The 26,978-nt window shown below is 52.8% G+C and overlaps 1 protein-coding gene across 1 annotated transcript; it reads right to left on the reverse strand.

The window, feature by feature from the left end:
• Window positions 1-17,924: 17,924 nt before the first annotated feature.
• LOC128068602 (proline-rich protein HaeIII subfamily 1-like) lies at window positions 17,925-18,755 on the reverse strand. The gene has a single exon (XM_052661710.1). It carries the CDS (start codon window positions 18,753-18,755, stop codon window positions 17,925-17,927), a length of 831 nt encoding a protein of 276 aa, XP_052517670.1.
• Window positions 18,756-26,978: the final 8,223 nt, after the last annotated feature.

Genomic DNA, 26,978 nt, shown 5'->3' on the forward strand with positions numbered 1-26,978 from the left:
GGGAACAAAACCAGCGGGGGTCAGCCTTGGGGTAAATCTTAGGATCTAGAAAAGAGCAGCCAAGGCCAGGGCCCAGGGGACACAGACACTGGGGAACAGTGACTCCAAACAGGAGAAGAAGCAGGGGCCATCTGCGAGCCGTGGAGGTGGTGGAGCCCCGGGGAGAGCTGCTGACCTAGCAGTCCGTGGGGAGCTGGGCTTTCCCAGACTCTGCACGTGGAGAGACGCGGCTGTGTAGAAAGGCCTAAAGAACAGACGAAACAAACAAGAAACACACTCTTGGAGCTTACAGATGAGTTTTGAGCTTACCAAAGTCAAAAGACACAAGGTTAACAGCAAACATCAGTCATTATGTCCACACGATAGGAACAAACTAGAAACCAAAACTTAGAGCACAGTATAGCCACACATTCTCCAAAACAGGAAACACGCAGGTCTAACAGCAATAGCAACGAAACGGACGGCTCTGAATGCTGAAAACCACACGATGCTAAAGAGCAAGACCAAAGACAATCACACAGATAGAGAGACACACCAGGTCCAGGGACTGCGGAACTCAGCGCAGGTAAGACGCCGACTCTCCCAAACTCTGACAAATGCTTATCAAAATCCTAGCAGGATTCTTCTTCTCAGTCGCTCCTAAAAGGTATACAGAAGGATAGAGGGACTAGAATAGTCGAAGCAAATTTAAAAAACAAGATAATTAGAAGAACAACATATGATTTTAAGACTTGCTCTACAGCTACAGGTCTACAGCTTGTAGAAAGAGGAGAGTGGAAAAGTTGGCTTAAATCTCAGCTAAGATCATGGCATCTGGTCCCATCACTTTATGGCAAATAGAAGGGGAAACAATGGAAACAGTGAGAGGCTTTATTTCCTTAGGCTCCAAAATCACTGCAGAGGGTGACTGCAGCCATGAAATTAAAAGATGCTTGCTCCCTGGAAGAAAAGCTATGACCAACCTAGACAGCATATTAAAAAGCAGAGACATTACTTTGCCAACAAAGGTCCATCTAGTCAAAGCTATGGTTTTTCCAGTGGTCATGCACGGATGTGAGAGTTGAACTATAAAGAAAGCTGAGCACCAAAGAATTGATGCTCTTGAACTGTGGTGTTGGAGAAGACTCTTGAGAGTCCCTTGGACTGCAAGGAGATCCAACCAATCCATTTTAAAGGAGATCAGTCCTGGGTGTTCATTGGAAGGAATGATGCTAAAGCTGAAACTCCAGTACTTTGGCCACCTCGTGCAAAGAGTTGACTCATTGGAAAAGACTTTGATGCTGAGAGGGACTAGGGGCAGGAGGAGAAGGGGACGACAGAGGGTGAGATATTTGGATGGCATCACCGATGCGGTGGACCTGAGTTTGAGCAAACTCCAGGAGTTGGTGATGGACAGGGAAGCCTGGTGTGCTGCAGTCCATGGGGTTGCAAAGAATAGAGTCGGACACGACTGAGCGACTGAACTGAACTGAACAAGCAAGCTGGGGGCTTCCTCGGTGGCGCGAGCAGTCAAGAACCCATCTGCCAATGCAGGAGGCTTAAGAGACATGGGTGTGATCTCTGGGTCAGGAAGACCCCCTGGAGAAGAGCATGGGAACCCACTCCAGTACTCCTGCCTGGAGAATCCCACGGACAGAGGAGCCTGGCAGGCTACAGTCCATGGCGTCGCAGAGTCGGACACGACTGAGGGACTTAACCCAAGCAGGATACACCACGTGGGGGTGGGGGAGGAGCCATGTCAAAGCGCTCTGTCAACGCTCCTCCGTTCACGTAACATTCTCCACGTGGCAGAACTGCCGTGAGATTGCTCAGTGGTCGCCAGGGGTCAGGACTGTGGGAAAGGTGTCATTATTTGCGGATAAAATGAGGGAGTTTCTTTCAGGTGATGGCTGTGGTACTAGCTCTTGGAATCCTCACATGTGATGAAACTTCTTGCACTACACATTGAAAAGGCCTATAAAAACTGGTGGAATCCAAACAAGGTCTGCGCCTGAGTAAACTGAACTGTGCCAATGTCAACACCTTATTTTTGACAATGTACCATGGTTAGGGGAGAGATTATGACTGAGCAGGGAGAGTGGTGGTCAGTGCTCGGCGGCGGCAGAGCTGCTGTTTGGGAAGATGAAGTTTTGGAGAGGGATGGTGGAGACGCTTCCACAGCAGTGGAATGTTGTGCTCGATACCCTGAGCTGCACACTCAAAATGGCTAAAATGGTAAAGGCGTGAATTTTTATTGTTTTAGTTGCTGAGTTGTGTCTGACTCTTTGCAACCCCATGGACTGTAGCCCACCAGGCTCCTCTGCCCACGGTATTTCTCAGGCAAGAATACTGGAGTGGGTTGCCGTTTCCTTCTCCAGGGGATCTTCTTGACCCAGGGATCGAACTCAAGTCTCCTGCCCGGCAGGTGGGTTCTTTACCACTGAGCCACCAGGAAAGCCTCAGATGTATGTATGATTTAGCACAAGAATTTTTTAATAGATTATTATTGGGAGAGCTGGGTGAGAGAGACAGTGGAACTCTGAACTATCTTTGCTACCTCTTGGGAATCCTGAACAATCACAAAATTAAAGCTCCTCTGTGTCTCCTGGTTTGGATGCTGCGTTACTTGGTCACCCTGCCTCGGACTGTCCGCTACTCCCAGGACTAACCAAAGCCACAGCCTCTGCTCAGCCGGACGCCCGCTCCCATCATTCAGTCCCTTCATGCCCATCACTCAGCCTATCCAAGTTGCAAAAGATGCCAATATTAGGAGGTGTGCTATTAGGAAAGTACACTCTGGAGAGAAGACCAGGAGTACAGCTAGGCAAACTTTCGCTGAAGAGTTCAGGTGTGTGACTGATGGATCAACTCAACCATCTGAGCAAAATCCAGGAGCAGAAATGGATTATCGGGGAACGGTTTGTGGAGGGCCTACCTGACAGAGAAGCTTCGCTGGAGGCTCAGACAGTAAAGACTCCGCCTGCAGTGCAGGGGACCCAAGTTCCATCTCTGGGTCGGGAAGATCCCCTGGAGGAGGGCATGGCAACCCACTCTAGTACTCTTGCCTGGAGAGTCCCATGGACAGAGGAGCCCGGAGGGCTACAGTCTGGGGGTCACAAAGAGTCAGACGCGACTGAGCGGCTTTTACAGCAGCACCTAACTGGGGGGCTCGCTGTGACAGGCCTGGGAGATCGCCAGCGTTCTGTGAACGTTCCACCAGCAGAGTTGTGTTGTGGCAGAATGCAACCTGAGCCAACTTTGAGAGACAGTCGAGGACAGAGGAGTCTGGCGTGCTGCAGTTCATGGGGCGGCAGAGTCAGCCCAGCTTAGCAACTGGACAGCAACAGCTACACAGCAGCAGAGTCGCTTCTAGTCCAGACGGAAGGGAGCAGAGACCCGGGGCGGGAAAGAGGCTGTCGCTGCAGAGGCCACAGGCAGGAAATGGGCCGGTAGATGCTCAGCACCAAACATGCGCCACTCCTCAGAAAACTTGCAGCCCCCAGGGGGCTTCCCGGGTGACTCAGCGGTGAAAGGAAAAACCCATGTGCCGATGCGGAGCACATGGGTTCAATCCCTGGTCCAGGAAGACCCCACATGCCACAGAGCAACTGAGCTCACGCGCACGGCTACTGAGTCTGAGCTCTGGAGCCCGGGAACCACAACGGCTGAGCCCCCGCACCACAGCCACCGAAGCTCGCGCCCTAGAACTTGAGCTCTGCAACAAGGGAAGCCGCCACAATGACCGCCCGTGCTCTGCAACGAAGAGCAGCCTCCACCCAGCACAGCCAGGGGAAAGCCCGAACAGCACGAAGACCCAGCGTGGCCTAAATAAACAATCTAAAACTTATCATTAAAGAAACCCTCTGCCTCCCGAGGAACGTCCTCAGCCCCCTGTCTGCAGTCTGCCTCCTGCGGACCAGGCTGTGTGAGGAGCAAGGGAGCCCGAGGGGGCAGCGCCACGGCCCTGGCCGGTACTCGGATCTCACGGGTGTCCTTGGCATCGATTCTGATTCCGTGATTTAAACAAACAAAAGCTTTCTGTGTCTGTCGGTTGCCTCGCTCTCCAGACTCTCCGGGGACGACGAGCTCCCCGAGGCAGGAGCTGACCGGGCCTGGCCCTCTGCACGCTGCGCATCCGTGTGCGCTCACGGGAGTCAGGGTGTCGTGAGGAGGACCGCAGGGGGAGCCCCGGGGCAGAGAGGAGGGTTAGGGAGGGCACCACGGGGAGGCGGCGGCGTGGGGAAGGCTGTTTGTTGAGGGAGCTCACAGCACAGTTTCGGCCCCAAAACGGAGTCAGAGAGGGGAGAAGACAAGAGATGGCCGTGGGGGAGGCCCTAGGGCAGCGCCAAGTCACGGTGGCCAAGGGGCCCACGGCTCCAGGGGACGTGCCCAGGGTTTAGGGGCCCACTGTCTGCGGCTCTGCCGGGACTCGCCGCCCACTGACGGCGGAGCTGACGCAGGCGAGAGGCAGAGGGCGCGGGTGGGTGTCTTCAGAGGGCGGGCTGCGCACGAGGACTGCCGGTCAAGCCGGAGCCCGGCGGGTGCACCCAGGGCGGGGGCCCGTGGAGACGACGGCAGTGGGCACATGGCACGACTTCCTGAGGACGGGGAGGGGGCCCAGTCCCAGCAGGCGGCGAGGTCTGCCCTCCACACCAGCAGAAACGGTCCTCTTTGGTCCAGCGAGCCAGCTCCCACACGGCGGGAGATGAGGGCCCCAGAAGTGGGCTTCAGGCAGGAGGAGCCAGTTCAGGGGAGCCCCAGGAAGAGCGGTTTCACCAAAGAGGGAGAAAGCCAGGGCCTGGGCTCAGAGCCTCGGATCTCGCCTAGCAGCACACAGGACACAGCAGCTGGCGCCGCAGCCCCCGGAGCAGCCAGGGCAGCCGGTGCTTCTGCTGGGCTGAGGGTGGAGCCGGTCCGAGGAGCAGGTGGAGAGAGAAGGGGCTCAGTGCGGGGCCTCCGGGGCCGGGAGCCTCCACATGCCTGCAGGGTCAGCTGAGACGCTGGGCACGTGCTCACTTCCTGACTTCTATGTACGGTTCTTTCCTCAGGAAAATCGTGATCTAAAAATAACAGAAGTGCCGCGTTTCACCTGGAGCCATTTCCTCCTCTCACACCGTTTTCCTCCGTCACGGTCCAGCTCCTACGGGCTCTCGTGACCCTGGGAACAGGACAAGCTTCGTGTCTTTCTGCTCACTACACTTCCCATCCCAGGCTTCTATCACTGTTTGAAGGAACAGTCACCTTACATTAGTTTTCCACGGTTTCTTAGTTTTATGGAGACACATAAACCTCAGGCTCTCGTGGCTCTTGACCGAAGCTCAGCACGACAGCCAGGCTCTCCACGGGTGTAGGAACAGAACACTTGTGTGGTGGCCAGGGTTCCGGAAAGCCCAGCGCCCCCCAGGCTTCTGGGCCACGAGGCGGCCCATCTCGAGACCCCGAAACCCGAGAGAGTGCCCGCCTCTGCTCCTCCGGGTCCTGTCTCTCCAGGTCCAATGCCAAGGCCCTGTCCGCGGCCCCTCTGCGAGGCTTCGGGGTTGCTGGGTCCCCGCGTTCTCCTCTCTGCTCCCTGCACACAGCAGGTCATCAGCCCTGGACCCTAAAGCCCAAGCGCTGCGGGGATTTCGCTCAGCGCTCCTTTATTGCTTTAGGCTTTTTTTCTTTTTTGCTATTTTTTTTACAGTTGTAGGAAAACACACGCAACATGAACCACGCCATCGAGCCGTGCTAAGGGCACAGTTCAGGGCCACCAAGCACAGTCACACTGCTGTTCGGCCGTCAGCAGCATCTCATCAAACCGAAGCTCTGCCCCCATCACTCACTCACTCCGCAGCCCCTGCCGGCAGCCCCGGCCCCACCGTCCGGCTGTCTGCGTCTGTGAACTACAGCTCTAGGGGCCTTGTATGAGAGGTATCAGACAGGCTTTGCCCTTTTGTGATCGGACCATTCCACTAGCATGAGGCCCTCAGGGTTCATCCACACACAGCCTGTGTCAGAATGGCCTTCCTTTTCGAGGCTGAGTAATACTCCACTGTGTGCACGGACCATGGTGTGTGCGTCCCTTCATCCGCTGATGGGCCTCTGGGTTGCTTCCACATTTCAGCTGCTGTAAATGCTGCTGCTCTGAACGTGGGCGTGCAAACACCTGTCTGAGTTCCTGCTTCCAACTGTTTTGAGGACACACCCAGAAGCTGAATACCTGGGTCATATTTTTGTTCTATTTGAGGAATCTCAGGCAGAGGCTCTTTCTGTTCGAATGCTTTCTGACTCATTCTACCCTAACACATTCTTTCCGAGGGGCCTCCGTGCCATTCCCCTCAGCATTTTCATTCCCACCGGGAAAGCTCCTTTCCGATTTCTCCACATCCCGACCAGCACCTGTCACTTCCTGCCTCTCTGACAGTGGCACCATCGGGGGTGAGGGGGTGCAGGCTTTCTTAGTTAAGGGCTGCAGATACTTGGGGGGCTCCCTCCTGACCCCCAGACACTTCTGGGGTACCTGGGGAGCCATCACACGTCTCCCAAGGGATCTTCCTCAGATTATCTTCCCCACCGCATGGAGGGGCACTGCTCCCGCATGCTCAGAGATCCCTGGGGAAGAGTCGGCCGGTGGTTGCAGACCATGGGTCTGGGGCATCTCGGGATGCTGATCTCCTCTTGTCCATATTCAAGGCGTCCACCGTTATGTCAACACAAGAGGTGGGAAAGAGGTGAAATTCCAGAATAATGGGGTCCAGGAAAAGATCCTGAAAGCTTTCGGGGAGAGAAATCAACAGACACAAAGATGTCTAAATCCTCCTGGCCGCAGGAAAAGCCCGTCATCTCTGTTTTGAAGGAAGCTGCTTGCCTGGAATCAGAGGTCTAGCCAAGCCACCAATCAGACTTAAAGTGAGAATTAGAATCTTTCTTCAGAAATGCCGATTTCCAAAAGGTGTAACCTCACTGCTTTCTTTCTCAAGAAATTCCTGGTGAATGTGCTCCATTGAGACAAGGAGGTGAGCCAGGAAAGAAAGGCAGGGCTCCCTGGCAGAAGCAGACGGCCGCGGGAGCACGGCGACGGCCAGGAGGACAGAGGGCCCCAGGCAGCAGGGAGCCCGGGGCAGGGGCAGGGGCCCCAGGGGTCTCCTCCAAGGTGAAAACAGCTGCAGTCAGAGGATGCGCCTAAAGCCAGAAGGGACGCCAGGAGAGTCACACCTCAGGTGCAGAAGGCGGGATGAACGAGCGGACAGCGATTGCTGGGAAATGGCCCAGAAGTTTACATGCTCAGCAGAGGGGCTTAGAGAAAGCAGAACCCTCATCTTCCATTGTTGAAATCCCACAGGACACCCAGTCAATGGAAAAACAAACAAGAATGTGCGGTCTTTTTCTTTTTTTTGATTGAGGTTAACAGAAGAAGCAATTGACAGCGCTCTGGCAGCAATGCTGTTCCGGGTAACGCTTGGACTATGTGTGTGTGTGACTTAGACAGAAATAAGCCTGAAAGGATGGGCGGGGTCGGGGAGGCTGCACTGGGTCCACGAGACGTGAAGACACCATACAAGCCACAGTAACAAGTGCGGGATGGCTCGCGGCTGGACAGACATTCAGGGGGAACAGAAGGAAAGTTCAGGGTTTTGAATAAAATAAACACAGAGGTTCCTGATGGGAGAGCAGACCCAGACCCAGGACAAGCAGCTCCAGTCACCACAGGGATTTGTGTAAAGGGATCAGCGAACAACAGCAAGCGTGTGACACAATCATAAACCTTTTAATAGCTGTTATTAGTATAAGGCAAACAGAATACGCCTGGGAATGCAGTATAATCAACACAAGGAAGGGACCACGTGCCCAGGTCACACCTGCCCCGGCAGGTATGTAGAGGCTCCCGGCCCCGGAGGCCCCACACTGAGCCCCTTCTCTCTCTCCACCTGCTCCTCTGACCTGCTCCACCCTCAGCCCACCAGAACCATGGGCTGCTCTGGCTGCTCCGGAGGCTGCGGCTCCAGCTGTGGGGGCTGCGGCTCCAGCTGCTGTGTGCCCGTGTGCTGCCGTGTGCCAGCCTGCTCCTGCTCCAGCTGTGGCAAAGGGGGCTGCGGCTCCTGTGGGGGCTCCAAGGGGGGCTGCGGCTCCTGTGGGGGGTCTAAGGGGGGCTGCGGCTCGTGTGGGGGCTCCCAGTCCAGCTGCTGCGTCCCTGTGTGCTGCCAGTGCAAGATCTGAGGCTCTGACTGAAGATTTCAGGTGGCTCCTAAGGATGTGGGCTTCCCATCGAGTGCCTGTAGACATGACGTAGACCATCCCCAAGCAGTTCCTGTCTAGGTGATGGACAGCTAGAGTCTCCTGGCTCCAGACTCCTCCCCAGCACCTGAGGGAAAGGCATGAAGCTCGCCCACACACATTCCCTGAGAGGGGGAACCGTGCCCCAGACACTTTTGCGCCTTCTACCCACACACCCTAATGCCTGAACCAGACTTGCCCGGAAATGGTTCACAGGTCAGGGAGGTGGCCAAAATTCCCATTTCTAATTATTCCATGTGAGGCACCAAACCTTTGCCTTCCTCTGTCTGCCAGGAGCTTTATCATTGCCACAAGTGTGTCTCCTATAACCCACCTGATTACAAGTGCCTTAAGACCCACAACGGGTCTGGGTGCACCAAAACGTAAACCCCCCACCCACAGACCTTGGTCTCACTGTGCTTTCCTTCCAGCCTATCTTGTTAGCAAAATCGATCGTGTTTCCCTCTCCTGCTGCCTAATCGATCACGGCTCCCGGGGCCCTTCACTGCTGTCACCCCAGTGCCGGGCTCAGCAGTCATTCCACAGACGTTAGGTAGAGTGATGGATGGAGGACCCACTGAGTGCGTGTGTGAGTGAGCGAAGAACTGATGGAAGCAAGCAGAAGACTCTCGTTAGCAGAGGCGGGGCACCCGCCGAGTGAAAGGGACTCAGGATTCAGGCTGTCCCTGCTGGCATCAGGGAGGCAGCTCCTTCTCCAGAGAGGATGTGCTTGGAGGAGGAGGAGGGGACATTTGCCCTCAATGCCCAGAAAAAGGTCTATTGGGTGGGCTGCACGCCATCCAGGCCCCAGAGCAGGGGTCAAGCCTGGAGAGAAAGAGGCGACTAAAACGAGCTGAGCTCCTGAGAAGCTGCAAAGATACAGACGGTCCTGTTTCGGTGACCAGTGTTGGCCTGGCTCAGCAGGGAGCAAGGAGCTCTCTCCCCACCGCTGGGCTCAGAGTCGGTGAGGACCAACCAGTCCCGGATCTCAGCGGGGGGGGCTGGGGGAGGAACAGAAGGGGACCCGATGAAGGTCACCTGCGGAAAACCCCCAGCTGACACCACACCTGCTGTGAGAGCTCGGACCCCTCCCACAAGATCAGGAGCAAGCGACGGGCATCCACGCGCCCCAGGTCTGCTCAGCACCACTCTGACGTGCTAGCCAGAACGGGAGGCAGCAGCCATGAGCTTCCCTGGTGGCTCAGAGGTAGAGAACCCAGCGGTCAATGCAGGAGACACGGGTTCGATCCCTGGTCTGGGAAGATCCCCTGTGCCTCGGAGCAGCTAAGCCCGAGCACCGTGATTACAGGAGCCTGCGCTCCGCAAGAGAGGCCGCCGCGGCGAGAAGCCCACGCACTGCACCTCGAGAGAGCCCGCCCGCAGCGCAAGGCCCACGCTGCCAAAAGTGAAATGACAATGACAGTTTAAGCATGAACGCTGAAAGGAGCAACAGGCATCCATGCCGGGAAGGGAAAGGTGAGACTGCCTCTATTCATGGAAGGCAATATCCAGTGTACGGAAAACCCTAAGGACCACACACACACACACACACACACACACAACTATTAGAGCTAAGAAACGAACTCAGCAGGCTGCAGGATACAACATCAAATATACAAAAATCAACTATATTTCTATACACCAGCAATGCGCCATCAAAATGTAAACTAAGAAGACAATATCATGGAAGAGAACAAAATAACTTAATAAGCTTAACAACTGAAGTGCAAAACGGCAAAACACCACTGAAAGAAGCTAAAGAAAGCCAAAGTAAGCGGAAAGCTGTCCAATGGTCCTGTAGTAGGAAACATGATATTGTTAAAATGACAGTATTCCAAAACTCTGCAGATTTGACATAATCCCTTTCAAAATCCCAAGTTGCTTTCTGCAGAAAGCGACAAGCTGACCCTAAAATGCATATGGAAATTCAAGGATCTGTAGACAGTGAAAGCAATCTTGAAACAGAAAATCTAAGTTGGAGGAGGACTCACGTTTCCCAGTTTCCAATGCGTTACAGAGTTGCAGCAGGACTTCTCTGGTGGACAGTGGATAAGAATCCCCCTGCCAATGCAGGAAGCACGGCTCCGATCCCTGGGGCTGGGAGACCCCACATGCCTCGGAGCGACTAAGCCCGGGCACCACAAGTACTGAGCCTGCCTGCTGCAACTGCTGAAGCCCACGCGCCTCGAGTCTGTGCTGCAATGAGAGACCGCCTCCAAGAGGAGCCCACGCACCGCAAGGAGCTGCTGCGCCTGGAGACGGCCAAGTGCCGGCCAGAGACGCAGCCCAGCAAAAACATGGTAAATAGATTATGCACCAAACGCTGCAGTGATAAAGCTGCGTGGAACTGCACAAGGGTAGGCACAGATCAGAGGAACAGAACCGAGCCTAGAGGCAGATCCTTCAAATTGTGGGCAGCTGACTTTCAGCAATGGTGCCACAACCATTCAGTGCAGTCTTCTCGATGACCAGCACTGAGACCAGCAGCGACCGCACGCAAAAGAATAGAGCGGAGCCTTTATCTCACCATATGCACCAAAAAACAGCCTTGAAATGGATCCACGAGCTAGTCATAAAAGCCAGAACCGGAAACTATAAAACTCTTAGAAGAGAAGATAGAGTAAGTCTTTGTGATCTTACAGACGCTAGACAACGAATATTAGACATGACAGCAGACTGAAAGTGAAGGTCGCTCGGTCGTGTCCCGCTCTTTGCGACTCCGTGGACTGCACAGTCCATGGGATTCTCCAGGCCAGAATCCTGGAGTGGGAGCCTTTCCCGTCTCCAGGGGGTCTTCCCAACCCAGGGATCGAACCCAGGTCTCCTGCATTGCAGGTGGATTCTTTACCAGCTGAGTCACAAGGAAGCCCCAGAATACTGGAGTGGGCAGCCTTTCCCTTCTCCAGGGGGTCTTCCCAACCCAGGGATCGAACCCAGGTCTTCTGCACTGCAGGCGGATTCTTCACCGAGCTATGAGGGAAGCTTTTGACAGCAGAAGCATAAGCAAAAAAAGAAAAATTATATAAATCAGACTGCATCAAAATAAAAGATTTTGAGCTTCAAACGCCACAAGTCAAAAAGTGAAAAGACAATGTAGAGATAAAATATTTGCCAATCAGACATTTGACAACTGCCTTATATTCAGAATATAGAAAGAACTCTTACCCCCCCAAAACCGGAGATAGATAACCCAATTAAAAACTTAGCAAAGGGTCTGAATAGATGTTTCTCCAAAGAAGATACACAGATGGCTAATAAGCACATGAAAAGATGCTCAACATCATTAGTCATCAGGAAGACACAAATCAAAACCACAGTGAGATATCTCCTCCTACCCTTAGGGTGGATATCATCAGAAAGGCAAACAGTGACAAGTGTTGGTGAGCACTGGAGAAACTGAACCCCTGTGCATTGCTGACTGAAACAGTGAATGATGCGACTCCTCCAGAAAACAGTTTGGCGGTTCACCAGATGTTAAATATAGAATTGCCACATGCTCCAGAAAGTCCATTGCTAGGTATATGCCCAAGAGAGCGGAAAGCACAGCACACAGAAATGTGTGCAGTAATGCTCATAGTAGCATTATCCATAATGTCCAAAAAGTGGAAATAAGCACATGTCCATCAACTGGTGAATGGATAAGCAAAATGTGCTCCACACACACAATGGCGTATCATTTGCCCCTAGACAGGAATGAAGTTCTGACACAGGGTGCAAGAGAAATGAGCTCTGAGAGCATCGTGCTCAGTGAGAGCCCCCATATCATACGACCACATCCATCTGCGGTGTCCAGAACAGGTGACTCCACAGGGGCAAAGGGCAGATGGGTGTTTACCATGGGCTGCTTTGAAGGAGGGAGATGGAGCCTCCCCATTAAACGTACATGGAATTTCTTTCTGAGACGATGAAACTGTCCTGGAATTAAGTGGTAGTGATGGTCGTGTGACTTTGTCTCCTGAAAAGTCACTGAATCACACACTCTAAAGGGCAAATTTGATGGCACACAAGTGGCATCTCAATTTTACATTTCACGTAATATGCTATGCTGTCATCGGTCGCTGAGCCGTGTCCGACTCGGCAACCCCGTGGACTGCAGCATGCCAGGCTTCCCTGTCCCTCACCATCTCTCGGGGTTTGCTCAGACTGGCCATGGAGCTGGTGACGCTGCCTCACCCTCTGTATGTGTTTAAGCACTTCCCAATTTAAAGAATCTTTCCAAATCACCATGGGATTTCCACTGAGTATGTGTATATTTTAGCCCTTGATTTTAGAATCATTTCAAGATAAATGTTACAAACGATCCCAACTAAATCTAAACAGTACTGAAGTGTTTAGGAGCACTTGATATTCATTACATCAAAGGTTTTGTGTATCTGGTCAATGAACACAATGTACTAAAGGAGGTTTACGTGTTAGTGCTTGCTAAGAGTTCTCAGGGTCTAAATCATTCCAGTCTAGCATGCAGGGAGCTTGGACACGGCCATCCCCAGGCACACAACAAGGAAAAATGCTGAACAAACTGAAAATCAACACTTCTTCTCAGATCCATCAAAGACCTGAGGTCACAGGGCACAGTGTGGCCCCCCAAAATTGGAGAAAGACAGGCAGGCAGGTACAGAGAATCAGAGAAGCAGAAACATCTGCGGGAACCTGCGCCCAGCCCGCAAACTGCTGGAGGCTCAGTGCAGACAAGTCCGCGAGTTAACACCCCAGGGAGACCGAGTCAAATGGGGTCCCCACACTCTGATGAGTTTTACCTCCAGGAACCCGACTAGGTTCTCACAGCGGAGACAAGAAAAACCCCTTCGTGCTTTTGACAGGGGCAGGGGCAAGGGGGCATTCTGAAATCCGCAGAGCACTCTTACCACGATCTGCCCTCTTTCGCTGCTGAGTCATAGCTCTCTCTGGGTGAATGCCACATTGCACTTGAAAATATAGGGGTCATTTAAAAAAATCTTTCAATACTGACCTCTAATGTAATTCCACAGTAATAAGAGCAGACTCTATGATTTCAGAACCTTTAGATCTGAAATTTCTGTGCCTTGTTTTATGTCCCTGGGTATGTTCCAGTGTCCCCTAGTTTATGCTCTAAGGGGACTTGGATAGAATTTACCCTACTGTTACGTGAAAGTTGTACAAATATTAATTCTGTGAAACTGGCACATAATACTCTCCAGGTTTACTATAAACGTCTACTTCTCTGTACATTCATCCTATTAATTTCTGAGAGTTTGATATGGAAACTCCAACTAAAAACCTTAATTTTCTACTTGAAACAAACAGTTGTAATATATAGCGGAAGCACATGTAGCTTTGTTCTGTATTTTTCCAAGTCTCTTGGAAATGTGTTATCACATTTTCATAATTTAAAAAATAAAAAAGAAAGATTTAAAAAAAGATCTGCCCTCACGATAAATTACAAGCCCAACCGGTGGGGGTTTCATCAGTGCTCGTGACCTCGGGAGAGGGAAGCCCCCAGCGCCAGTCCCGGCAGCACTCCTGACCCCGCAGCGGGCGAGGAGGGGCTGAGAAGCACTGGATCGGTCACCAAGCCCAGGAAGCAGACACTGCCCCCACACACCTAACCTGCACATCCCAGAAGGCCTGCTTGCCGCAGTTCCCATCACCCACGGATACATCGTGTCCCGCTCGAACAAGAAATCACAGGGCGTCCTCAGAGGCCAGAGCGCCCTGGAAGAGTCAGGGCCAGCATCAGAGCCAGACTCAGACACGGCAGGGAGGTTGGAATTCTCAGGCTAGGAGATCACTGTGTGTGTTACAGGCCCTAAGAAGACACCCAAGAGCTAATGGGTTATGGAGGCTGGGGGGAATCCCAGGAGAGAATCAAAGAAATGCTAGAAATCAAAGCCGCGTGAAGAAACGAAGAACACCTCGGACGGGCTCACCAGGAGGCTGAGCCTCCTCAGGAGCCTCCATCAGGAGGCTGGACATCAGGACCGATCACAGCTCTCAGCAGACCTTCCACCCAGAGCGAAGAACCAGGGTGCGTGAAACAAAGACGCAATAGAAGGGACTTCCCTCATGGCCCGGTGGTTAAGAGTCCACCCTCCAATGCAGGGGACGTGGGTTCCATCCCTGGTCCGGGAACTAAGATCCCACGTGCCACGCAGCTAAGCCTGCACGTGGCAACTACTGAGCCTGCACGCCACAACCAGAGAGAGGGCCGTGTGCCACATGAAGACCAGCACAGCCAAATAGTAGTAATAATTTTCTAAAAAGAATAAAAACTCCCCAAACAGAAAAAGAGGAGCAAGTCTGAAAAAAATGGAACAGAATACCCAAGAACAGTGAGGTAATTACAAAAGAGGTGAAACCAACAATAATTAACGTATGCCTGTGGTTAAAATGGGACAGGGATGTAGCTGAATTATAAAATTGATGGCATGTTTAGCTTAAGAAAGTTTGGACCATTCCAGCTTGAGTTAATGAAACATTAACCATAGGTCCTTCTGACAGTGATTGTCAAATTTAGTACATCTACATTTTTGAAGTTATATTTTAAATATATATATCATACAGTATATATTTATAAGTATATACTGGATTAAATTTTATATAATTATTAAATTATATCTATTTTATAAAATATAAATATCAATAGCTATAAATATTATATTTATTCTCTATGTTTATAAGTTATCCTTATAAAGTTTTAAAATGTAAGATTTTTTAAGCTGTAATGCTAACAAATTGAATATTGATTTCAATACCTCAATGAGTCCCCTGGTGTCGCAGTCGGGAAGAATCCGCCTGCCAAAGACGGGACACAGGTTTGATCCCTGGTCCAGGAAGATTCCACATGCCAAGGAGCAAGCAAGCCCGTGCGTCACAACTGCTGAGCCTGAGCTTTGGAGCCTGGGAGCCACGACCCCCCGAAGACCGTGCGCCTGGAGCCGCTCCACAGCGAGAGGCCACGGCAGGGAGAAGCCCAGCCACTGCGACAGCAAGTAACCCCCGCACACCGGAGAAGATGCTGCTTATAGAATGCAAATGTCAACAGCCCAGATATAAATATAGAGTATATTATAATAAATTAATATATTACATATTATAATGACCTTTGTTGGCAAAGTAATGTCTCTGCTTTTCAGTATGCTATCTAGGTTGGTCATAACTTTTCATCCAAGGAGTAAGTGTGTTTTAATTTCATGGTTGCAATCACCATCTGCAGTGGTTTTGGAGCCCAAAAAAATAAAGTCTGACACTGTTTCCACTGTTTTCCCATCTATTTCCCATGAAGTGATGGGACCAGATGCCATGATCTTTGTTTTCTGAATGTTGAGCTTTAAGCCAACTTTTTCACTCTCCTCTTTCACTTTCATCAAGAGGCTTTTGAGTTCCTCTTCACTTTCTGCCATAAGGGTGGTGTCATCTGCATATCTGAGGTTGTTGATATTCCTCCCGGCAATCTTGATTCCAGCTTGTGTTTCTTCCAGCCCAGCGTTTCTCATGATGTGCTCTGCATAGAAGTTAAATAAGAAGGGTGACAATATACAGCCTTGACGTACTCCTTTTCCTATTTGGAACCAGTCTGTTGTTCCATGTCCAGTTCTAACTGTTGCTTCCTGACCGGCATATAGGTTTCTCAAGAGGCAGGAATACATTTATTATTTAATTATTGATTATATAATATATTTATATTATATTATTATCATATATAGTATATATATTATAAATATATTGTTTATTATATTATAGTAAATATAGTAAAAATATATCAATGTCAAAATATAAATATCAATGGGCCAATAAATGTATTATATACAATTATATATTCATATATAAAAATATCAATATATCAAATATAAATATCAGTAGCCCAATATATTATTTATATATAATATATATAATCAAAATATAAATATCAGTAGCCCAATAAATGTATATAATTATGTTTATATAAGTATTTATTATTTAATTGTATATTTAAGTAAAATTAAATATATTAAATATATTTACTATTTAATTATATAATATATAATATAATAAAAAATCAATATCAAAATATAAATATCAATAGTCCCTTGCACACCAGCAAGGACGACCCAGCGCAGCAAAAATAAATAGATAAGGGTAATAAAAAACAGACAAAGCCTCAAGCAACCGGAAACCCCCAGGGAGCACACACGGTCCCCACACGGGTCGCTGCCCCATCGAGTAGGGCGGCCGTGGAGGAAGGGCCAAGAGAAGCCGCTGGGAAAGCAGTGAAGCGCGGCGAGACCACATGGGGCGCCGCGCGCGAGCGCCCCGAGGACGGGGGAGGCCAGGGCCGGCGCGGCCCGCCGCACCCGCTGAAGCACCAGCAGCCTCAGGCCCTGCTGGCCCACGGTCTTCGCTCCAGAGGGGCGGCTGCGCCGCCAGGGCACCAGCGGTCAGCCACGGGGCCGGCGGGGCGGCCACTGGCCACTTCCGCCCCCTCCGGCCCCGCACCCACGAGAGGCTTTGCGCTGGCTGCGGTGACTAGCCCTGATGACCAAAGGGAAACCGAGCCGCCGCGCCGCAAGTGAAGCAGGAAGGCGACAGGCATCCCTCGCAGCGGCAGAAAGCTGGTTCCAGGACCCCGCGGGCGCCTAAGTCTCTTGCATAAAACCGCGCTCTTCTGTGGTTCTTTAGTCACTAAGGCGTGTCCGGCTCTTTGCGGCCCGGTGGACTCCAGCCCGCCAGGCTCCTCTTTCCAGGGGATTTCCCGGGGGAGAATACTGAAGCGGGTTCCAGTTTCTTCCTCCGGGGGATGTTCCCGACCCAGGGATGTAACCCACATCTCCCGCACTGGCAGGTGGAGGCTTTTCTGCTGAGCCCCCAGGGGAGCCCGTCAAGCGGCACCGTGTTATCATCTGACCGTGCATGCCCTCCGCTGCACTCTAACTTGTCTCTACACGCCTGTGATACCTAATACAGAGTCAATGCCTCATAAACAGCTGTACACGCAACGTAAATGCTATGTACACTGTTGCCAGCAGGGCATATCCAAGTTTTGCTTTTTGGAAACGTCTGGACTTTTTCCGGAATATTTTCAATCCCCAGTTGGTTGACCCGTGGCTGGCTGGCTGGCTGGCTGGATGGATGGATATAGGAGATCCCTTGAGGCATGGTCAGCATGGCCAGGCCTGGGACTCAAGTCCACGGAAAAGTGAAACAACCCAACTCAGGCAGGACCTCGGACCGTGTGGCTAGGATTGCAGGTGACATGTGCTCTGAATCCCTGAGATTAACAGGAAGGATCTTCCCCACCGCCGCCTGCAGTGGCCTTCTGACTGGCACTCTCTCCATGCCCTGAGGCCGCCTCTTGTGAGCCCTATCAGCACTGTCAAGGCTTCACAGTACAGAGCTGGTCAGGCGTTGTGCCAGGGTGATGCCCAGTATGGCCCTGAGGCTCAACCTGTCTCTTGCAAACAAGGAACACAAGCCCATCAGGTGATGAAGCCGCGTGCTGGGAACACGCAAGACACAGCAGGAGGGTTTCTTATAAACACCACAATGTGTTCATGACTAAATCTGTTTTAAACACTCAGAATTTTTCTGCTGGAAAGTGGTGTGAACAGGAACCAGGAAGGGACCATGTGCCCAGCATCTCACCTGACCCTGGCAGGTATATAGAGGCTCCTGGCCCAGGAGGCCCCACACCTGAGCCCCTTCTCTCTCTCCACCTGCTCCTCTGACCTACTCCACCCTCAACCCACCAGAACCATGGGCTGCTCTGGCTGTTCCGGGGGCTGCGGCTCCAGCTGTGGGGGCTGCGGCTCCAGCTGCTGTGTGCCCGTCTGCTGCTGCAAGCCCGTGTGCTGCTGTGTGCCAGCCTGCTCCTGCTCCAGCTGTGGCAAAGGGGGCTGCAGCTCCTGCGGGGGGTCTAAGGGGGGCTGCGGCTCCTGTGGAGGCTGTGGCTCCAGCTGCTGCCAGCCCGTGTGCTGCTGTGTGCCAGCCTGCTCCTGCTCCAGCTGTGGCAAAGGGGGCTGTGGCTCCAGCTGTGGGGGCTCCAAGGGGGGCTGCGGCTCCTGTGGGGGCTCCAAGGGGGGCTGTGTTTCCTGCGGGGGGTCTAAGGGGGGCTGCGGCTCCTGTGGGGGCTGTGGCTCTGGCTGCGGCTCCAGCTGCTGCGTGCCCGTGTGCTGCTGTGTGCCAGCCTGCTCTTGCTCCAGCTGTGGCAAAGGGGTCTGTGGCTCCAGCTGTGGGGGCTCCAAGGGGGGCTGCGGCTCCTGCGGGGGGTCTAAGGGGGGCTGCGGCTCATGTGGAGGCTGCGGCTCCAGCTGCTGTGTGCCCGTGTGCAGCTGTGTGCCAGCCTGCTCCTGCTCCAGCTGTGGCAAAGGGGGCTGTGGCTCCAGCTGTGGGGGCTCCAAGGGGGGCTGTGGCTCGTGTGGGGGCTGCGGCTCCAGCTGCTGTGTGCCCGTGTGCAGCTGTGTGCCAGCCTGCTCCTGCTCCGGCTGTGGCAAAGGGGGCTGTGGCCCCTGTGGCTGCTCCCAGTCCAGCTGCTGCGGCCCCGTGTGCTGCCAGCGCAAGATCTGATTCATCAACACACACCCCAGTATGTAGCAGATGCCCTGGATGGAGATCAATACCTGACCTCAAAGCCCTGAATCCCAGCCCTGGGCTGCTGTTTCGGGAATGTGGGACCGGGGGTGTTTACAGTAGAAAGAGCACACCCAGCTCACCCTTGAGAGGGTCTGACCCCTGACCTCCCATCAGCTTCCTGTGAAAAGCCTCGACCACAGCCCTCAGACGTCTCCCCTGAACTCACCGGCTTAATTCTCTGTCATGGGCTACAGATTCTGAGAATCCTTGCAATTCCTTTCAATAAACGTATCCCTTCCCCGCACACGTCCTGGTCTTATTGATTCTTTTCTTACTGTTTCTGGTAATTTACCATTTCAACATCCCTCTTCTCTCTGTCTCCTTTGGATTTCCTGAATCCCAACAGAGCATTCAGCAACCCACTGCCCCGGGCAACCCAGAGTGCTCAGCGCCCACAGCACGCACTGTGCGAGAAACTGGGGCTCAGGAGAGAACTGGGCACCCACCTGCCCGAGGCAGCTTGACTGTGGCAGGGAGGGGGGCAACCCTGATCGGGTTCGGGAGGGGGCGGAGGCCAGCAGCCACCGGGGCCACAGGGACACCAGAGGAGGGGCGGATGTGAAGGTCTGAGGCTGGCTGCAGAGGGGTGGGGGCCAGCCCCATTCCTCAGTAACTCCAGTTCAGTTCAGCCGCTCAGTTGTGTCCGACTCTTTGCGACCCCATGAATCGCAGCACGCCAGGCCTCCCTGTCCATCACCAACTCCCACAGTTCACTCAAACTCACGTCCATCGAGTCTGTGATGCCATCCAGCCATCTCATCCTTTGTCATCCCCTTCTCCTCCTGCCCCCGAATCCCTCCCAGCATCAGAGTCTTTTCCAAATGAGTCAACTCTTCGCATGAGGTGGCCAAAGTACTGGAGTTTCAGCTTTAGCATCAGTCCTTCCAAAGAACACCCAGGGCTGATCTCCTTCAGAATGGACTGGTTGGATCTCCTTGCAGTCCAAGGGACTCTCAAGAGTCTTCTCCAACACCACAGTTCAAAAGCATCAATTCTTCGGCGCTCAGCCTTCTTCACAGTCCAACTCTCACATCCATACATGACCACTGGAAAAACCATAGCCTTGACTAGACGGACCTTTGTTGGCAAAGTAATGACTCTGCTTTTGAATATGCTATGTAGGTTGGTCATAACTTTCCTTCCAAGGAGTAAGCGTCTGTTAATTTCATGGCTGCAATCACGTAACTTGGGGGTAAGAATTCTAAACACAATGACCGTTTGGATCCGCGGCAGGAAGCCGCGCCGTGAAGAGAGGTGTGTCGCAGCACCAGAGAACTGAAAGCGACCTGCCTGTGGTCTTCGGTGTGGTTCCGCATAAGCTCCACAGGGTGGCGCTGGAGCTGCTGTAAGTGGTTTCGCATTTGCTTGAAAGGGATTTATATTTTCAAGTCTTAAAAAAAAAAAAAAAGCGGACGGGGAAATCCCACGCTACCCACGCGCCTGAATCCTGGAGACGACCAGCCCTTCTGCAGAGAAGGGAGCGAGGCTGCTGCGCAGATACTCACGTCTGCTCTTCAAGCTCAGAAAGAGGTGTGTGTGTGTGTGTGTGCGTGTGTGTGCGTGTGTGCGTGCGCGCGCACGTGTGTTCACATGCACATCAGAGGACGAGAGAGACGCCTTCTGAACCGCGGGGACTCAGAGTTCGGAGCCCATCATAGCCAGTCGTGTACCTGGAAGGCTCCTGAGGCCCGGCTGGGGACCCCCAAGTGCGCACCCAGTCACGCCCCGGTGGCTGCTGCCAGCTGCTCTGCGCGTGTTTTCGCCGGGGCCTCGGGTCCCACAGACGAGACCGGCAAGCGCTAAGCTGAAATACTGCAGACGCGGGGTGCTGCTCAGAGAGCCACCGGTGTCCAGCTGCCTCCTCGTCGGCGCCGGAAAGCGGCCTGGCCCAGCCACAGAGAGAAGGCCGCGCAGCCTGGGGCCGGGGGTGCGCACCGGGGCCGGAGCCTTTATCTCCAAACTCTTCAGTCGTGTCTGCCCGTTCTGGCCTTTGCTTTCTGTACCAGACTCTCCACTGGGGACAGGACCGTCTCCCAGGCTGGGGGGGGCTGGGGGTAGGGTGTGCAGATGAAGGGCACAGCAGGGGGTGTGGGGTAAACGGAGCTTGGGCCCCCAAGCTTGCCTGCAGAGCTGGTCGAGACCCGGCCCTGAGCCCCTGGGGTCCAGCTGCAGGGCAGGTGGGACACCCTGACTGTCCTGCTGCTGCTGTGCACTCGCCGAGCCGTGTTTGACTCTGCAACCCCCCGCGCTGCGGCACGCCAGGTTCCCCTGTCCTCCGCTATTTCCTGGAGTTTGCTCACACTCACGGCCATCAGGTCAGTGATGCCATCCAACCGTCTCATCGTCTGCTGCCCCCTTCTCCTTTCGTCTTCAATCTTTCCCAGCATCAGGGTCTTTTCCACTGGGCTGGAGCTTCAGTTTCAGTATCAGTCCTTCCAATGAATATTCAGGACTGATTTCCTTTAGGATTGTATGGTTGGATCTCCTTGCAGTCCAAGGGACTTTCAAGAGTCTTCTCCAACACCACAGTTTGAAAGCACCAATTCTTCAGTGCTCAGCCTTCCTTATGGTCCAACTGTGACATTTGTACATGACTGCTGGAAAAACCATAACTTGACCATACGGAGCTTTGTCGGCAAAATGATGTCCCCATTTTTGAGTACATCGTCCAGGCTTGTCATAGCTTTTCTTACAAGGAGCAAGAGTCTTTTAATCTCATGGCTGCAGTCACCATCGGCAGTGATTCTGGAGCCCCCAAAATAAAATCTGTCCATTTTCTCCCATTCTATTTGCCATGAAGTGATGGGACTGGATGCCATGATCTTGGTCTTTTTAATGTTGAGTTTTAAGCCAGCTTTTTCACTCTCTTCTTTCACCCTCATCAAGAGTCTCTTTAGTTCCTCTTCCCTTTCTGACCGTCCTGGGGAGACCTGACAAGACCAGTGCGTGTGGCCAGCAGCATCACAGGCTGTGTCATCTAGGCCCCGGCTGAACTCAGACAATCAGGTATTTTCTCTACTTGCCTCTGCTAAGCCAGGTCTCCCCTTCTGGGCTTCTGCAACTGGTTTTTGGAAGTAAGCTGCCACTGAGCTTCCAGCCATGCCCTTTCCAAACTCTGACCACCCAGACAACCTGCCAATCACTGTTCCTGAATCCTAAATCCATCTCTTCTTTCCTACAAACAGGGGTCTAACAGCCTAGTTAGACCCTGCAAGCTCTGCCCATGACTGGCTGCCCCTCCACCACCTTCAGGGCCAGCCCCCCGACCCGGGCTGTGATTCAGCAAACGTCACTCAGGATGCTGAGACTGGCACAGACCAGGCCACAGGGCGTCTTCCTCCACTAGTGGTCCTAGGAAATCCACTGGAAGCCGTGTAGGGAAGGGAGAGTCCAGTCACCTGGAACTCTCTCTGGTGCGAGCATATGGCAGTCAGGGGGCAGGGAAGAGGAGCTGGGAGAAGTCTGCAAGAGCGGGTCAGAGGGAGATCGAGGAGCCACCAGCCAGATTCACGGAACACAAGGCGCCCAGGGACCCAAGGCTAGACCTGGGTCTGGAAAGGGGCGGCCACGTCCACCAGGGAAAGGGCTGGGGTTCCTCCTGTTTGACCCGTAAAGAGTCTCTTCTGAGGACTGAAAAGCATGGGCGACCTTGGAGAATGAAGAACCATGGGACATGCCTGTTTACAAAAAATCACATGGGATCAACCGAAATATGATGCTCTAGGGCTTCCCTGGAGGCCCAGTGGTGAGGAACCCGCCTGCCGATGCAGGGGACACGGGGCGATCCCTGGTCCAGGAAGATGCCACGTGCCGCCGGGCAACCAACCCACGCACGGCAGCTACTGAGCCTGTGATTCCAGCGCCCGTGCTCGACGGCAGGAGAAGCCACTGCGTCAGGGGCCCGCGCACCTCGGGCCGAGGGCAGCCCCTGCTCAGCGCAGCTAGAGAGAGCCCGCGTGCAGCCGGGAAGGCCCCGCGCGCGCGCACGCGCGACACTCTGGAGCGTGGGGTTGTGGGTAATCTGCCTGCCTCTCTACTCCAGTTTCGTTTAACTAAGACCTCGCTTTTTTTCCGGAGAAATAACTGCCGTCTCTCTCTCTAGTCGCTCAGTCGTGTCCGACTCTTGCGAGCCTGTGGACTGTAGCCTGCCAGGCTCCTCTGGCCACATGACTCTCCAGGCAAGAATACTGGAGTGGGGTGCCGTTTCCTTCTGCAGGGAAGCTTCCCGACCAGGGATCAAACCTGTGTCCCCTGCATCTGCTGCCCTGCAGGCAGAGTCTTAACTGCTGAGCCACTGGGGCAGCCCCCACAGTACCCTCCAGGTCTATCCATATCGCCCCAAACGGCAGGACACCTTTCCTTCTCTTTACAGCTGAAGAGTACCCCATGACCCTCCACATCGTCTTTATCCATCCATCCCTAATGGGCATGTAGGTTGCTTCCGTATCTCGACTAACGTAAACAATGCTGCAATAAACACAGGGTCCAGATGTCATTTCAAGGTGATGTTTTCATTTCTCTAAGACAAATATCCGAAGTAGAACTGCTGGCTCATATGATAGCTCTATTTTTAATTTTTTGAGGAAACTCCATACTGTTTTTCACAGTGGATGCACCAACTTACATTCCCACGAACAGCGCGCAGGCTCCCTTCTCTCCACTTGCTCACCTTGCTATTTGCTGTCTTTCTGATAACAGCTGTTCGCAGGTGTGAGATGATATCTCGAGGTCTTGACTTGCATCTCTCTGATGGTTAGGGGTGCTGAGCCTCTCTTCGTGTCTGTTGGTCACCTGTACGTCTTCCTTAGGGGAAAAAAAAGTCTATTCAGATACTCTGCCCATTTTTTAAGCATACTGTTTGCCCGTTTTGGGGGGGGTCTTTTTTTCGCTACTGAGTGATATGAGCTCTTTATATACTTTGGATATTAGTCCTTTATCAGAAAGGATTAATCAAATGATTTACAAATGATTAATCAAATATTTTCTCCCACTCCGTGGGCTGCCTTTTACCTTTGTTGGTGGTCTGGTTTCCTTTGCTGTGCAGAAGCTTCTTAGTTTGCTACAGTCCTGCTTCTTACTTTTGCTTTTGTTTCCACTACAAACCTCAAATTTTAAAAAATAAAATTTTGAAGATAAGTAATGGGGAGGTTTTCAGTACATAAAATAGATGTCGGGAACGATCCCAGGACCCCCAGTTATATGTAGTCAACAGAAAACTGGAAATAGCCCAAAGCTGGACTGTTCCTTTTCACAGGAAACAAACAAGACAGGGAAGAAGCCAGACTTAGAAACCTAGGAGGGTGTCTGCTGGGAAAAGTCAACAGAAGCCCATGGATTCCAGGCCCACAAACAAGACACAGCACAGATGGGAACCAGGAAGTGAGCATGTGCCCAGGTCACACCTGCCTCGGCAGGTATATAGAGGCTCCCGGCCCCAGAGGCCCCACACTGAGCCCCTTCTCTCTCTCCACCTGCTCCTCTGACCTACTCCACTCTCAACTCATCAGAACCATGGGCTGCTCTGGCTGTTCCGGAGGCTGCGGCTCCAGCTGTGGGGGCTGCGGCTCCAGCTGTGGGGGCTGCGGCTCCAGCTGCTGTGTGCCCGTGTGCTGCTGTGTGCCAGCCTGCTCCTGCTCCAGCTGCGGCAAAGGGGGCTGCGGCTCGTGTGGGGGGTCCAAGGGGGGCTGCGGCTCCTGTGGGGGCTGTGGCTCTGGCTGCGGCTCCAGCTGCTGTGTGCCCGTCAGCTGTGTGCCCACCTGCTCCTGCTCCAGCTGTGGCAAAGGGGGCTGCAGCTCGTGTGGGGGCTCCAAGGGGGGCTGCGGCTCCTGCGGGGGGTCTAAGGGGGGCTGCGGCTCATGTGGAGGCTGTGGCTCCAGCTGCTGTGTGCCCGTGTGCTGCTGTGCGCCAGCCTGCTCCTGCTCCGGCTGTGGCAAAGGGGGCTGCGGCTCGTGTGGCTGCTCCCAGTCCAGCTGCTGCGGCCCCGTGTGCTGCCAGCGCAAGGTCTGAAGCTGTGTCCAGGGACCTCAAGTGGCTCCCGGGAACCCAGGAATCTAGGAAGTGACCGGTGGCCCATCCAAGATTAGCAAGTGGCAGTTTTGAATCCATCTTTTCTAGAATGGGGAGCCCACCCCTCCGGTCCCAGCAGACTGCTCCCCAGATCCAGGCGAAGGGGAGCCACTTCGTGCCTTCTGTCCATTCTGGGTCCCCGCCTCCTCTGCCTCGAGGAAGCCATTTCCTTCCCAGTCTCCGCAGGACTGCAGTCCCCGCAGGCCCCTGATTCCTGGAGCCCACTGCCCCTCGTGCTTTGGACTTGGCCGACCTGGTCCATCCCACAAGGCCAACGTCCGGACCACAGACCCAGGAGGTGCCCCCACTCTCCTCAGCCCCGCATCAGCTGGCCCAGCACCGCCCTTCACCAGGATTCGCCTGTGCCTCCGTCACCGGCCACAGTCCAGTCTGGACCTGGTGTGGACTCTAAATAAACACATTCCCCTCTCAAGGACTCCGTCTCCATGATACTTCTTTATTTTTTAATATTCTTTTAAATTTGTGTGGCTCCACTGGGTCTTATTTGCGGCAGTGGAATCTTTTAGTTTGGGCACATGACCTCAGTTTCAGCATGTTGGGTCTAGTTCCCCAACCAGGGATCGAACCCATGCCCCTCTGCACTGGGAGCACGGGGTCTTAGCCGCCGGAGCACCACGGAAGTCCCCAAGACACTCCTTTAATGGACACTCTAGTGAGGAGTTCAGAAAGCAACTGTGCGCTGTTGATGGGGGGAACACACAGGTGCAATCTCTTTTTTCTGAAGGTATTTTTGGCAACATTTACTATAATTTCCCTGTTGCTGGCATCACTTTCCTTGCTTTGGTGGCATTTTTAAACACAGTTATTGGTAAGAATGAGACAAAGTAGCAGTCGGAAAAGAGAAAGCAAAATCGTCACCGTCTACGTATGTTCCCATTGCACACCTGGGGGGGTGAAAAAGTGAGCTCAAGCAGAAGGCTGCGGACATAAAATGTAAGACCAATGGCCTTTCCACGCACACAAAACAGAAGCACAATGAAGGAAAGGACTTCCTCCACTCCTAAACGTGAACTCTATAAAAACCATTTCTATAATCTGCACGAAAAAGCACCACTTCTAACAGTAAAAAATGGAGATTGTCCTGATGTCCATTAATAGAAAAGAAAAATTGCTGGTGGTTTAGTCGCTCGGCAGACTGCTGCTGCTGCTGCTGCTGCTGCTGCTGCTAAGTCGTTTCAGTCGTGTCCGACTCCGTGTGACCCCATAGACGGCAGCCCAGCAGGCTCCGCCGCCCTGGGATTCTCCAGGCAAGAACACTGGAGTGGGCTACCAGGCAGCAACGGGAATCTTACAGACTGATGTTGAGCAGAAGAAATCGACAGAAAGGCAGACGCTGGGACCAACTCCACGTGAAGTCCATAAACACACACGCAGAACAGACTGGCCCACGCCACCAAGGACTGGGATGGGGCTCCTTGGGGGAAAGTGGTTGAAAAGAGGACAGGGGAGAGCTCCTGGGGCCTGGGGACGCTCTCTTTCTAAATCTGGGCACGCCGGTTACATGCATGTTCAGTCTGTGAAAATCTGTCAAGCTGCCAAAGATGGGTACTCAATATTACACACAGTCAAGTGTGCACTGCATGGCTGGAACAGGGGAGAACCTTTGCATTCGGCTACAGGGTCATCGCTAAACGGATGTTGCCTCTAAGCCTCAACTATACTTAGTGGCCCACCTTTGAAAAACTTGCCTTGCAGGTTATGGGCATTAACGTAAAATACCCTCACAGGAAGCATGGTGACACTCTTCTCCACGAACTTGTATTTCAATAAAAGTCTTTAAAAATCTATGTGAAGAAAGTTGTAATATAGAGACCCATAAAAAGAGTCATGAAAAAAAGGACAGATAGTTCTTGTTTTAACAGGAAGGTTTTTTCATTTATATATTTTTATTTCGAAATGTTTATACCAGTACAGTGAAACTAAATTTTAGAGACACTGGATAGCATTAGCTTGGATATTGTTAGTTTATTATAAAAGAAAAACATGGAAATTATTTACGTGAAGAAACTTCACAGCTTCAGTGGAATGGGCAGCTTCATGTGATGCCATTTCAACAGTGACTTATTTCAGTCAAC

This window comes from Budorcas taxicolor, chromosome 25 (assembly GCF_023091745.1).
Source record: "Budorcas taxicolor isolate Tak-1 chromosome 25, Takin1.1, whole genome shotgun sequence".
NCBI classification, from domain to species: Eukaryota; Metazoa; Chordata; class Mammalia; order Artiodactyla; family Bovidae; genus Budorcas; species Budorcas taxicolor.